The 15,149-nt window shown below is 34.8% G+C and overlaps 2 protein-coding genes across 8 annotated transcripts in view; both read right to left on the bottom strand.

The window, feature by feature from the left end:
• LOC105432698 (uncharacterized) overlaps positions 1–11,050 on the bottom strand; it is a 25,110-nt gene extending 14,060 nt beyond the window's left edge. Inside the window, exons 1-2 of the mRNA XM_025219749.2 lie at positions 10,972–11,050; positions 1,091–1,151 (exon numbers count right to left, since the gene is read on the bottom strand). Coding sequence (XP_025075534.2) covers positions 1,091–1,124 — 34 coding nt within the window. The 5' untranslated portion in view covers positions 1,125–1,151; positions 10,972–11,050. The remainder of the gene's footprint in view (positions 1–1,090; positions 1,152–10,971) is intronic.
• Positions 438–14,981, bottom strand: LOC112552999 (dynein axonemal intermediate chain 4). Of its 7 annotated transcripts, none has more exons than XR_016140950.1 (8): positions 14,656–14,981; positions 14,305–14,562; positions 13,591–14,214; positions 12,867–13,260; positions 11,887–12,456; positions 10,972–11,791; positions 1,091–1,151; positions 438–1,029 (listed from the first exon to the last, which is right to left on the bottom strand). XR_016140950.1 is itself a non-coding variant. In XM_089083394.1 (7 exons), exons 3-6 carry the CDS (start codon positions 14,034–14,036, stop codon positions 10,976–10,978), a joined length of 2,226 nt encoding a protein of 741 aa, XP_088939520.1. In that variant the 5' UTR covers positions 14,037–14,214; positions 14,305–14,562; positions 14,656–14,981; the 3' UTR covers positions 2,430–2,884; positions 10,972–10,975. The 7 variants fall into 7 exon arrangements, 5 of the variants coding, with proteins under 5 accessions (XP_088939520.1, XP_088939519.1, XP_088939517.1 ...); XR_016140949.1 differs by having other exon boundaries at positions 438–1,000; XM_089083394.1 differs by lacking the exons at positions 438–1,029; positions 1,091–1,151 and adding an exon at positions 2,430–2,884.
• Between the last annotated feature and the right edge of the window lie 168 nt (positions 14,982–15,149).

Here is a 15,149-nt window from a genome sequence, read left to right as displayed (position 1 = left end):
TCCATGTATAACGTTCTGCATGGATTGTGTCATAATTTTCTAAATAAATAGCCATATAAATTACCACGATAAAGCTATTAATTAGGACATTAATTTTCAATCGCGGAATTGTTCAATCGTTAGAATTCCATGGACGTGTCTAACGGCATCGATTAAGAGTCGCTTCGGGTGATAGCTTGTTAATTAAGACGGCTTAATAAAATTTTCTCTTTTTTTTTACTGTTATCGTCCTGCTGTCTCAATGACAGCTGTACTTTAGCTGTACTTCCAAATCAAATTTCATGTTTTAATTCCAACATCATCAGTGTTGTTCGATTTCAAAATATCGATATTTATATCAAATGTAAGTGTCAATAGTAATTATAAATAATCAATAGTAATTATTTGTATACTTTGCACTTTTGTATCTATGAAAGAAATAAAACATTTTTCATATGTAAATCTTGTAAAATATTTAATAAATACGTGGTTTACATATACATACGTGCGTCTCGCAAATATTTGTTAGCTGTAGTAAAGAAACCGATAATTTGCCTGCCGATTTTTTTCAAAATGACGGAACGTTCGTAATACCGAACAGAGGAACTTTTTTTTTTAGCAGTTCTCACGACTTTTTATCCGAGCTGAATAACCGAAAACGTCTTGTTACGAGAAGTCGTAATCCTCGATGTGTCGGTGGTGGCTGGGCAATTTCGATGTCGAAAATCCACGCCGGCCGCAACGAGAAACAAAAAGGAGTTAATTCGCGGCTTTAAAGCACGAAGGAGGACGTTCCCGTTCCCACGTCTTTTCGTCGGACCGCGACCTCGGCACGCGAACTTACAACTCTCAGAGATCTCTCTCGGGAACCCTCTGAGAGATAATCAATATGGTGATCACTTCCTTGTTTACATTATCAATCGTTACTGGACGATTTATTTTATCAATTAAAATATTATTATTATATTTTTGTATCGATATTTAATTTGTCGTCATTCATCATTTATGTATGGAATATAGCCTAGATCGTGAATACAATTCATAAAGTATCTAAAACAATTATAGTAGACTAAAGGATTGTACATATGTACATGTATGTAGAAACACTTACCATCCGGAACTTGTCTGCAAAATCTGGCGAACATTTTTCAGTTTGTGAAAAAAACCTGTTCCTGCAACAGAACAAATCACAATTTACGAAATATAAACTTTTGTACTACTATTATAATAAAACGCAATCGTCTGCATTAACATTTAAACGGATGACTGTTCTTTTCAATAAAGTAAAATATTCATATTTATGATATTTTCTTATAATTCTTTGGCATTAATTTACTTTTACGTAAACAAAAGTGCTATTCTTGTAAAATAATTATCGTCCACATTTTTCAGATATAAAACATATAGAACTCGTTAATTAAAGAGAGTTAAATTCAGCTTTTTTTTCGTAACATTCGTGACGCTCGATTTAATCCGAATCGCATCGTTTTTACTTGGCACGATGAAAACGCGTAATTGCATCTACGTCGTAGGATTAACGCATACGAAACGGGAACGATCGGACACGCTCGCGGGACCCGCGATTACGCAGATTCACAGCCGGCTATCAAAACTCATTAGACCCACTAAAATAATCCTCGGACATACGGAGGATATAAGGGGACAGCCGTTCTGATTGGCTCTAGGCGATGACGCGGGTCGGATGGGACGTTGTTCCTTAACGTTAATGGGGCCCAGCAGCTAATAATTATGAAATCTCCTTGACTAATAGGTAACGACAGATGATCTACCTTCAACCGGTGGTCTCGGATGCCAGTGGATTTCACGCTATAATCCGCGGACTTATCATTTTAATCGTACCTCAACAGATCTCGAATAGATAGACATGTTAAATAATATATTAGGCATTTTTTAACTTTCAAATAACACGCGTATGTACGATAATAAGACTAAATTTCATTTTTAATCTTTAAATTAAGATTTAACTTAAATTTTAAATAAAGTTTAACAAACGATAATAAATTATGTACAAATTGCAATTTAAATCAAAAGATGCAGAAAGCGTCTCTCGCCAGGTATATTTTATTGAGAGATTTATGTATCTTTCAATCTTTAAATTAATATAATTATTGATAATGTTAAAAAAGTTATAGATTATTCGTGAAGTATAATTGTATTTGAAAAGAGCGTGAGAATACGGTCGTTAATTAATATCGTTAATTACGTGAAACACGATAAAATATCGCGAATTTAGTATGTTCTTCTTTGCTTCTACTCTTTTCCCCACATGTCTCTTCTCTTGCTTTATCCTATTTGTCGCGTATAGATAACAGATTAATCGGCGATTAAGCTCAGGTAGTCGGTAGCTTATGCAAATGCAGGTTCAAAGTTTATAACGTCTAATTAAGTACATTAGCGTATTCTGTTGGGGACTTAATAAAATCACAGCATTCACAGAGACCGGTTTCTATGTTTTAATCGACTTGCGAAAAGAAGATAGGAACTTCGGATGAATTCATTAAATTACGATGAATTATTTTCACCGTTGATTTTCTTTGTCATTCCGAGATAGGAAACGCGCACTAAACTCGAAACTGGCTGATTAAAACAATCGATAAGAAGGAGAGAGAAGGGAATGAGAAATTCTGCAAAGTCCACATTTTAAAAAGAAACTTGAAAACGAGTAGAATAACACGTATCATATGCACATATACACCGGTTGGTTGTTTGACATAACCAGTTCAAAGCTGCGGGCAAGGACGCTACGATCTTTCTTTTTTTTTCTTTCTTTTCTTCTCTTCCATGTCCCTCTCTCCCTCTTTCGAATCCCAGAGACAATCGACTCCTGACCAGCGCAATGCGTCGTGACTGATTGCCATCATTCTAGATTAAACGATACCATCCCCTAAATTAAAAAATTTGGATTAGTAATACGTGCTTCACAAGAGTATTTTCATAAATAACACAAAATCTAAATTGTTTTAAATTAAAGTTACGAGAGAAAAAAAAAATTAAAAGTTAAAATTAAATTATGTAAAAATTTAAATATAAAAAACAAATTTAAGTATAAATCAAATCAAATCGAATTACATTCTAAATTATGCATCAAATGAATACAAGAACTGAGAAGAATTAAAACAATTCCGGGGTCGCTTGAAAAGATCCGTTTCTGTGTCATATTTCCTTTATGATACACATGGTATCATGCACGAGAACGGCGGAAGTGAGCAGCGCGTGTGACTGTCTTTATAGCGGTAAAGAGACACTAGGACTTGCACGTCGGATACGGTTTAGCGTTCGTTAGCCTCTTCCACGAGGACCGGAAGCCAGTTCTCTCGCTACGAGAGAGAGGTGAATGTCCGAGGGTTCCCTTTAGACGAGCACCGTTAATTATCACATATATATTCCTGGGGATGATTTTGTCATTGTGTCTCCCCAAGATAAATATATAATATTACACGTCAATCCGTAATTGAGAAAGTCTTTAACAAAATAAAATATATGTGTATATATTTATTTTAGAAAAATATATTGAAACAGAAATATATTTTTATAGAGATTTAATAGCTAAGGATATTTCGTCCCCTCCCTCCCCCTTTTATAATTTTATTAAAATAAAAAACTTTTTTTTAATTAATCTTGATTTTATTATAATTTAGACTATGCTTTAAATTGGATCCTAATCGAATTTAATTTTTAATTTAATATGTAGCTTTTTATTTTATTTTAGTTTAGTTTTACTATTTTTGATCAGGATGAGTTGTAAACGTTTTTAACGAGCACATCGGATAAAAGCAGTGGCTATAAGGCTGTCAACGATGGCCTTGATTTTTCACGACGTTAATACGCCAATGATTATACAGGTTGGACCACTTTAGCATGGCCTACTTCGTACAAATGTTGCAGCGTGTCGCATTTAAACGAGAACACGTGCGCATAAAGGATGCGCATCTTTTGCATCGCGCTAAAAATCCGTCAACTTTGCATTTTCGCAATACCTATACGAGACAATAACAAATATGTGTGTTGTGCCGTGAGAAAATACACTTGGCAAAAAGATCCAACATTTCTCTCCAATATACTCTAATTATTATGTATTATAATTTATATATATTGTCTAGTATTTTTCTGGTATTTTTTATTCGTTCATTCTTCTTTTAAATTTTAAATCTAATTTGAGAATTACGTTTACGTAACTTTAGCGTAAACATACGTATGTATAAATACATATATATTTCGAGAAATATGGGAAGATATATATTCCAGTCAAAGGTTCTTTCGAGAAAAGCACATACAAATACAGAAAGATTCTATCAGTATTCGTATTCGTGTTTGTAAGCGGAAAGAACAAACTTTCAGCATTATATTTTTAGATTCAGATATCATTCGAAATTTCACGTATAGTTACGTGGCTCGCGTACATATGGCCAATATCCGCATAAAATTTTAATGGTAGGTTTCTCTTTGTGTCAACAGCATACAAATTATCTAACGGTATCCGATCAGTTTTAAAAGGACTGCAAACAGGCATTTAAAAGCTCAAACATAATGAAATGAAAAAAAGAAAGAACACCTTGATATAAAAAGTAGATAATAATAAATTTAGCAAATAAAGTCGTAAGAAAAGGAAAAATATGTTTTGTTGAAATTTTCCTTTTCTGTCTGATTTAATAAGAATTACCGATTTGACAAAACGAGTCTCTCTCTAAGAAACTTCTTGCACTCAAAACAATCTTCTTGATGTTGACTTTCGATCGATTGTTTCGTGTAATGAAAAGACAAGTATTCTTCGAGAACGAACGGAGGATGCGCTTCCAGGTTGAAGATACTTGCTGGTTGCATATCTCGTCGTTGCATTTCGATGTTGTTACGTCGCTCCAATGGTCGGACAGACGATTCTCATTAATTATCGGGCAGATTTTGAGGTCCGTCGTGCCTCGTTAAGCCTACCACCGTGCGATCAATCTCGTCCGCAGGTCTCGTCCGTCGCGCAACAAAGAACCGGATCGCAAGAGATGAGCAAGAGAATAGAGCCCGAAGAAGAAAAGGAAATACAATATCCTTTTTCGCGAGATTTAAAAACTGCTTAACACTGCTAAATTATTTTATTACTCTGCGTGGGCAACGACGATATTTTAGATAGAAATAGATACGTGTGACACGCCGTCATTCTAAAGGATTAAGAACGTTTCTTAGAGGTTGTTTCTGGAGAATAGTATTTCCAAGATTCGCGATGTTATGCTCTACATGCTCAAACAATTATGATTTATAATTTTTCGCAAAATATTTTCAACTTTCAGAAAGAATTCAATGACATTGAAAAATAATTTTCAATTTTCTCAATTTGCATAAAAAAAAAAAAAAATGGAAACTTTTATAAAATAAAATGTCTGTGCAATTTCTTTGTTACGTTTAGCATGATTTATAAAAAAAAAATATTAAATTTATTTTACCTGTTACCGTTTTGTTTTATATGTTGCCACGTTAATTTATTTGACGTTTATGTCTTACGAGCCGAACTGACGAAGCAAAGATCGGAGTTTCGGCCGCGAGTCCCGACGAGATCTTCGCGCGATGCAAAAGGTCGAGATCTGCCTCATTAACATTCACCTCTTTGTCTCTGTCGTTCTTTCCTTTACGATCGTCTTGCTCCCTGAGAGATTCTTCTCATCTTCCTCCTCCCTCTTTTCTTCTCTCCCTTCTTCCTCTTCTTCTTCTTCATCATCATCTTCTTCTTCTTCTTCTTCTTCTTCTTCTTACCCTTTGCTTCTTACCAACCGGTCGACTTTTAGTAGCGCTTTAGTCGTCCTTCCCGCTACAGCTCGTTTTCTCCTTTTTTCGCGTGGCGAGATGGAAAGAAGAAATGGCGCCGGTACGAGCAGAATCCTTGGCAATTTGTGCGTCCTCTAGGAGGAGGATCTCGTCCTCCGTTCGAAGGAAGTACTCGTATAATATATTCAAATATAATCGTCTCGAAGAAAGAAGAATTATTCTCAAGGTAGTCCATATTCAGTGTAATAATTTGTACAACTCATCATTGCTCCAAAAAAATGACACTGCATCACTGTTATTATCAATGACAGTTTTATAGAAGAGAGAATAAATCATAAAAAAATATGTGACTGATCTTAGAAGATGCTTTCCGAAAGTGCTTTTCACTATGTATGTTACATTATACATTTTCATATTTCCAAATTTGTAGAAGAGCGCGTGAGAAAACTTTTTTCTCAGAATCTGCGTAAGGAAAATTGATTGTTCTTAGCGATTTAAACTTGACGGTTTAAATTACTCTAAAAAAAATTTACTTTAAAAAATATAGCAAGAATTATAAATATATTTAAATATGCTTAGAGAGAGAGAGAGAGAGAGAGAGAGAGAGAGAGAGAGAGAGATGCATACAGTTAATGAAATAAAATTTATTTAAAGTAATGATGTTCACGCATTTACACAACGTGTACTTCTCTTATGTTAAATAGCGGATAGCCAATGAGAAAAAGACATAGACAAAATCCCGTCATAGAATTCTCTCTCTTTCTCCTCCTTTTCCAACGAAGATCACTGGCGATCACTACATGTAACTTGATAAACAAGTTTACTCGAGGAAGCCAGTATCTTATATACATACTTACACTGGGTGTCTCAAGTAGACTGAATACTAATTGTTGAACGTGCTCTGCGAAATAAAGCGTGCTCGATCATACGAGCACTCGAAAAAAACATTATTCTGTCTTGAACACAATTTTATACATTTCCTTTCTATTTAAATTAAAATATTCGTATACTTCGTGTTTGTATGTATTGTATAAGTGTTTATATTGTATATATTGTATTGTGTATGATAATTAATGAAAATAATTATTACTTGACAGTTTATTAACGTGTATCTTCGTAAAAGTTATAACGATAATAGCCATAATTCTCTTAAATTAGAAATTTTATCACAAATAGTTACATTACAAAAGTGAACATTTAAGTACCGACTATTTCGAAATGCCGGAATTATCTTGTCCATAAATCCTTTCGTAACTTTCAAATAACACATCAGCATACATTACTTGTTATTTCCTGAACTCTGAACTTTCACACGCGTGGTTCAAGACGCGTGGTGAAAGGCGTTAAGAAGAAGGAATAAGACATTTTCATCTCAAGCGAGTCCGAATTAATTGTCGCACAAAAATCGATCTCAAAGATTAATGAAGCAATTAATTAAGATATATATTAGAAAGTATGTGTCATCAGTAGAGTGTAATATGTTCTGTCTCACGCGCGAGCAATTTATCTGCGAAAATGACAGTGATTCGAGCAGTGATTTTTTTTTTGACGACTTTATTCGAATGATGATAAATCCGAATGATCATCAATTTGTATTTGAATTCAAATTCCGTTATCTTAAAAAAGCGCTTTAAAGAAACGCCATAAAACAAATAAATTAAAGAAAGATTCGCTATTATTTTATCTACTGCGATAAAAGTTAAAAAAAATAAAAATATTGATCAAATTCAATATCAAAAAGAGATATTTGGAAAGAACGAATGATTTTTTTTTTTAAAGAGAAGGAAATCGAAACTTTTTCGAATTGTGTACCATGCATACTTTTAGATCGACCAGCCGTAATCGCAGAAAGATCTCGCCAAGCACATTTGGCAACGGTTAATCATCTCTCACACGCGCAATTAAAGATATTAATTTCAACGCGATCGGATCCAGTGGTAAAATCGATTTTAGTGATCAATCGCGTAAACTTTCGTGCTAATAATTCGAGTCGCGATTGATTTATGAGCAGATACAATGTTGCTTGTATTCTTTGCATTTTCTTTTCTTTCCTCCTCGTTTTCTTTTTCTCTTTCTTGTATTGGTAATTCGTGTAACACGTACGTTTGTCTTTTACATCCTCGAAAAATAAATGCATCGGCCGCAGAGCGCATTCATCTTCATTTGACGGACCCTGGTCCGGATATCACGCCGATGTTTTTGCCGGTAAGATTTTATATGTAACATTTGATTTACTTATTTTTGCTTCTTCTCCAGCGAGAGGAAAAGGCGCGAGAAAGATGAATGATTTTAAATAAAAAAAAAAAAAAAAAAATCAGTGTGTTAATGACATCGAGATTGAAAAATTTGTTTTTCCAGTTTTTCAAGTTTTAGAAAAAATTATGTATAAAAATCAATAGAACTCACATAACTTTATATAACTATACTTATAATACAATAACATTTGCAGAGACTAGTATTTATAGAATTTATTTTATTATACATTACTTTATAACGTAATTTATATCTCTTATTTATTGCACAATTTAACCAAAAAGCGTTATAAAACAATGTTATAATAAATAATAAATAGCGTTATAATAAACAATAAATTTTTGAAAGAATTTAATTTAAATAATTAATATCAACTATAATAATAATAAATCTCAAGTAAAACGTTTCGCATACTTACTTGTATTATCATCTGTTGCGTCCAGCAACGTCGTCGTTCATATCGCACAGTCGGTGTACGCGTGCAAATTTTCACTAATACTATCCTCAAACTGTACTTTACGAATTAATATATGTGCAGCAATAATTACGAAGTAACGCTTGCGAGAACTGCTCTTGAGAGTCGATTAAAATTTCTCACGAATAAATTTGTCACCACAAAACTGGTCTAACATCCCGACTTTTCTTTTTCTAATTATCAAGTCTTTTTCTCGGCTACAATGTAAATCTTCTGATATCTAGATTATGAAACTTAACGGAGATCCTAGGAGTTCTCTTATCCTGCAAGGTCGTTGGCACCTAGACACTGGCGGTTTAAAGTGGGTTCCGCATCATTGGGAATTGCGATATACACCCAAGTATTCCATACGAGAAATTCAATGCTTAACCTTATATCTCGATGTTTACAATTTACAGAAAGAAATATCTTCAATAAACAATTTATTTTCAAAAAAAATACTATTACTAATGATAATAACGGTAATAACAGATTCCTTTCTTCTTATATATTAACAGATTTCCTTCTCGGTAAGAATTAACTTTCTTCTTCAATAATTTCTTTCTTTTGCAAACAATTTTTCCTCTCTTTAACAATTCATTTTTTTTTTTTTAATAATTAATAGCTCCTTTTTCTCCTTTAAATATCATATATATTTATTTCTAAATGAGAAGTATCATCGACAATAATCGGTATGCATCCCGACGTGAATTCCTAGCGCGCGCGTGTTAACGCCAACGTGATCTTACTGTCGAAGTGACAAAGTTCACTAATCGTTTCTCTTTTCTATGAGCAAAGAGAAATCCTTCTTTTTTCGTTTTCGTTCATTTTGCCAATTAAAAAGCGCCAATACGTACGCCACGATAGATAAAATTTTGCATAATATGCAACACTGATCAAAATCAAAATCTAAATATCGCGTAATTAAATGAGAATTGCGTATAAAATACTTAGTAAATTAAGTGCAATTCTTATTTAATTGAGAGTCCAAATTAGAGAAAAAAATAATTATGATAATAATTATTAAATTGTGTAAATCATAGTTCGATCCTTTCAAAAAAATAATTATTTTTAATATTTAAACAGTTCATAATTATCATACATTTTTTATTTTATATTTATTTAATTTTAGACTGAATGATATAACAATCTAAACCGAATCATTATTTACTCAAGCAATTATCGCACTATTAAGGCTCTATGTCATATAATATCAATCTTGTTCAATCACGGTATATCGGAAAATCAATATTTTCCGCTATTTAATAAGTTAATAACAGCCTTTTTGACATCATCAATTTGCCGTCACTCGATCAAAATCTCAATATCCACGTGATATTATTCACATTTAATTACAACTCTAGTTTTTTTATTTATAAAATAGATATCATATCCCGATTTTATCAATACGTCATTTCTGTAGAAACCAAAATTATCCCTAATAAAATTCACTCCAACATCAAAATCCACATTGTTCTTCAGTACTATCATCCGTTACCCGCGTTATTCTCAGCCTTGTTCCCCAATTAATAATTCAGTTACAATATTCACATCATCATTGTCATCACGAAGATGATTTGAAAACTTGGCCTCGCTTGTCTTTTCTTCCAAAAAAAAAAAAAATTTCGTTATTTCAACGCGATTTTCGGGGTTCTGATATCCTGAGGACGAGACGCGTTATCATTGGGAGCGGCCTAAGAAGAGGACTTAGAATTCGCGTAGAGTTGAGCGCGGGCGTAATAAGAGACTGCCCGCTGACGGCGGTAGCCGCGGTTCGTGCCCACGAGCAGCGGCAACACGGAGGAGAACAGGGCAGGGTGAGATGACCCCTCTCTCCTCTCGCGCACACCGGAAGGCTTCAAGTTGGGCCCCGGCCCCGGCCACCGCGTGCGAGCGGGCCCCGCCGGCGGAGACCCCGCGGCGAATCCAAGCGCTCGGTCTGTTCCCTCTCTCTTTCTTGTTCTCTCTTGTCGCGATGAGGCCCGCGATGCCGCGATCGGCAAGTGAAGATCGAGAGGGGTCCCCACGTGTCGGGAGAGTCTTATCGGCTACAGTCGATAATAAAACAGCCTTGAAGAGAGAGAAGCCGTATATATATATATATATATATATATATTGAAATATATTTTTTAGGAGCCATTTTATTTTAATTTTTCTCGTTCTATTTTATTTTTAATTTTATTTAGTTTGTAATATGTATTATGTGTATGCGTGGTACGTGAGAATGTTGTCTTTTAGATATTTTAAAAAATTATTTCATTTATAAAGATTATATATTATTATTTATTTAGCTTTTTATTTTTTGATTATTCTTTATATTTCTGGATTATTGCATATTTTAATATTAATATTTTTAAGATCGATTTCTTTATCATTTTCTCCATTATAGTAAATACTTGGTGACATAAAAAAATATTTACAAATTCTCAAAGAATTTGTTTCACAATTTAAAAAATATCTTTGCAAGAATACATATAAAATTTTGCTTTAAATAATTTTTTTTTGGCACTTACCTTATCACTGTGCGTCAAATGATAGATCGAGCTTTTTTAATTTCTTTAACAGTTCCGGTTTAGTTGCCAGCGCCTTGTAGATAGACTCAATCAACACTTTAGTTTGATTGTAGGGCGGAAACGGCATGCCTTCAAGATTGTAGACGTAAACAACACCCTCGACATCAGCGACTGTCAGTTGATTCCCGTTGGCTGTAAAATTAGCTGCAACCAATCTCGCTCCGTTCGTTGAGATCGTTACGGAAGCAGGAATATGCGTTTTTCTACGGATGTCCCACACGCAAATTTGATCGTTAACAATGCTGGCGATGATAGTGGAACATGTAGGACTCCAACAGGCATTTCTCACGCATGCCATCGTTGTCGATAGGGTAATTAGCGGTTCGGTGAGACCTTCGGCCCAAATTCTGATGCACCAATCAGCGCCGCAGGTCAAAAACAGCTTTTGGCAAAAGGGCGAGAACTCAAATGAATAAATTGGACCGTCATGTGCTAGAAAGCTATCCGTGTGTTGACGCAAATAGTTCGTAGAGCATCGATAAATGCAACCTTCATCAGAACCGACGAAATAAATATTGCTAATAATGGGATGTTTTCGAAGAATGAGGGCGCCCGGTTGACGATTAATGGGCACGTCATAAGCCACGCAATGATCAGTTCTAGAAATTCCGCTTAATTTGCCTTCAATTCTATACAAACGCATAATCTCTGTGGCAATAAAATCCTCGCCGAAACGATAGCAGTATACCCGACCATCTTGATCGCTAGTGTAGATCTGCTCTTGACGGTCAAACTGTTCGTCACCGCTCCACCATTGCACCTATAATATAACAAAGATAAAAATACTATCGATTAATTGATTTGCTCGCACATTTCATAATTAATGATAAATAAATAGATTTGTAAAATTCGTACCTGCCAATGTGGCGAGCAAGCTGCTAATGCCTCTTTACGACTTTGCCTGATAACGTTTATCTTATTTGCACTGACATCAATAATCTTCACATTTCCATCATAAAAACCGATCGCTAAAAGATTCGGCCGTTCCTTACTCCAATCTATGTCGGACAACAAATTGTCGAAAGTATATTCACGGTCAGGATGACTAGGATTCTTTGCACACCAAATCAACAGAAGTCCATCCATCTTGTTGGACCCGGTTTTGGCGCCATATGCGACAGCGAGGACATTTGCGTTCGCCGGACTCCAACGAAACGCGACCACAGGACGATTGCGTGCCATTTCGCATGCGAAAGTCCATAATAAACCTAATCGATAATCGAATTTCAAATCCAAGGCGCACGGATCGTGCTTGGTCAAACCAGTAAAACGCTTTTGTGCCTCCGCGAAAACATTATTTGCGATTATACGTTCCATCACATGTGCCGCGTTCAGAAAGCGTGTCTCCCGACAGATACGAGATAGTTGTTCTTCAGGGCTTGGATCAAGAATCCTTTCAGGTTCGGGGAGTTTGTACCGGAGTTCCTGTCACGAACACATGAACATAAATTTTCAAAAAGACCTATTTTATAAAGATCTTTTTACATTAAAAAAAAATTCTTCAGTTATATAAATACGCGTGCAGTTTTCGTATACTTTTAGTTTAGTTCTTTTTATATTTTCGAAACATGTGAAAAGATAAAAAATTTATAACTCTATTATTCAAAATTGTACGATGAAAATAATGTAAGAAGAGAAATTACAAAGAAATTTATATTATAGAAGTTTTGTTGATTAAAAATAAAGATGTAAAAAAGAATAGCAAAAAATAAGTTGGATTGAATACGAATATATGATCTTATAAAATATTTATTTAATTATAATAAATTCAATTGATGTAAAAAAAGCATGACTGCATTTAACAAACACATTTAGTAATATACAATGATTCTTACCTGTGCTTCTTGTATCCGACGCATCGATTTCTTCGTGTGCACAATTAATAGTCCATTCTTCTCTACCATCAATTCTGGTGCCGCGTAGGTGTCATGAATCACCCAATTGTTTACGAACATCCCCTGATTCTTGCGGGGCCTCAGACCACAGTAGGTGCCGCGTGATTTCGTCAACACACATACCGTCTGTGTCTCGACGTTTAACAGCTTCCGACTGGAACCTGGTCCCATTGTCACATATTCATAATTCTCGTTTTCCTGTTGAACTGCCTGTCCCTCAGGTGTTCGCAAATCTTCAGTCATTTGCGGCATTTCGAACACGAAAAATGTCTGCGTCTCCTTCAAAGTGATTGTCACAGTTTCCGGACGTGTCGCAAATATTGCCAAATCGTCACTATAAGCAAATATCTTTACATTACTTCACTCCGTCGTTTCAATATATTATATGCATTTTTAAACTTTTATATTGTTAAAAAAATTGAGATCAATTAATTTTCTTATAATTTCTCCTTTATATTTCTCAAAAAAAAAAAAAAAAATAAGAGAGACGAAAGATTAGTAACAATATTGATAAATAATACAAAAGAAAAGTATATATATTTCAAATAAAATATATATAAAATAAAGTATATATATATATATATATATATATATATATATATATATATATTTCAAAACTGAATTTCCGTCATTTGAAAATCATAAACGAGATATTAGCTATTACTCAGGTAGAAAAAATGGCAATGGCGCGGCATCCTCGTCTTCCTCCATAGGCATAAGCCCACAAATCTGCGTCGACATCAAACTCTCCATTTGCAAATCGGATGGCATCGAGGGAATTCTAAGAATGGAGGAACTAATTTTGAGACCACTGAGCGATGGAGATGTCAATGGAGATCCGTTTCCAGTCTGGAATAATCCGATGGTCTCAAAGGCGGTCATCTGATTCTCATCGATAATGCCAAAAGCTGGATGGACCAATGGTTTCGGTGTGACGTCTACGTTTTCGTGAATGACACGAAACGCCTGTCGTTGTTGAAGAAGCGCCGAGGCGACATTTCGCTCGCATCCCATTTTCCGTGCTCGTCCAAGAACGTTGACCTTTATCTTGGACGACGTAACACTGGGAGATATCCTTTGCGGGGATTCGAAATCGCTGACGGCTTTCATCCTGCGAGCGAAACCGTAAACAGAATTGCACACGAATCAAACTTTATGAAACAACGTTTGAGACTAGTTAAAGGTACGGTTGAAATATCTCACCGCCATTCTCAGCGGTTCCTTGGAGACGTTTAATCGATTTTAGAATATTAGAGATCGTAGAGAGAGAAGAATAAAGGAATTCTTTCTAAAAGGAGACAAAAAACGTAAACAAATATTAAATTTATGGGAGAAGCTCATAAAATGATAAAAAATTGCATATCACAACATTTCTTACCAGGAACACATCAATTTTATCTTCGGAAAAAAGATACATATTCAACCGATCTCTCTATCACTATTGCATTTAAAAAAATTTCAGAGGATTGGAATTCAACCAATTACAATAAAGTGAAGATAAGATTCGCATTATCTGATTGGTCGAAATCTAATCTCCAATTCGCAATCGGTCTTCAATGCACAATCTGATATGGGCTTAAGAGGAAAATAATTGAATGTGGATGCAGGTCCACTTGTTACACCTGTGACAGCGTTTCTGCATTTGAAATATCGACTTTGAACATAGCTATTTCAACTTAGATAAGCTAATTTTATACACTCGAATGTAACGGTCAAAAATCAAAATTACCTTACATCCATTCATTTCACTTGTACTTCTTTGCATTTGAAACAAAATATAATATATCCACATTTTGATGTTAGAGAAAAAGAGTGAAACTCTCTCGTCACATTCTTCCATCCTTATACTCTAATGATAGAATCAAAGAAATGCACGCGCGTGTGCAATTAAGATCAGAAATATCAAAAAGATAATTAAAAAAAAAATTGATAAAGTAGTATATATCGATTAAATATTATTAATTTTCCGCGTGCGCCGTACACCCGAGATCAAAATGCTATTCCATTCTGACAGCATGAGTGAGCTGCACCTACACCGAGCTTCCTCTTCCCTTTTTTCCTCCTTCGAGGCAATCAGCCAATCACCGAAAAAGAAAACGCAGCGAGACTCGTAGAGGGAGAAACTCGGTGCAAATGTGGTTCTCGCGACTCGCGAGTACACCCGAACGGGATGATATTTTTGTTCTCCACTGTACACAGCGTTCCTACGTAATACTCCGCGCT

Source organism: Pogonomyrmex barbatus, unplaced genomic scaffold (genome assembly GCF_055798465.1).
Source record: "Pogonomyrmex barbatus isolate J1 unplaced genomic scaffold, ASM5579846v1 scaffold7, whole genome shotgun sequence".
Lineage (NCBI taxonomy): Eukaryota > Metazoa > Arthropoda > Insecta > Hymenoptera > Formicidae > Pogonomyrmex > Pogonomyrmex barbatus.
Note: the sequence above shows the minus strand (reverse complement) of the source record. Positions and strands in the feature narration are given on the sequence as shown.

Coding starts and splice junctions, on each gene's coding strand:
- LOC112552999 (XM_089083394.1), bottom strand. CDS start 14,036: ATGAAAGCCGTCAGCGATTTCGAATCCCCGCAAAGGATATCTCCCAGT. Junction 13,261..13,590: donor TTGCCATTTTTTCTACCTGA/GTAATAGCTAAT, acceptor ATTTGCTTATAG/TGACGATTTGGCAATATTTG. Junction 11,792..11,886: donor CTTGCTCGCCACATTGGCAG/GTACGAATTTTA, acceptor GTTATATTATAG/GTGCAATGGTGGAGCGGTGA.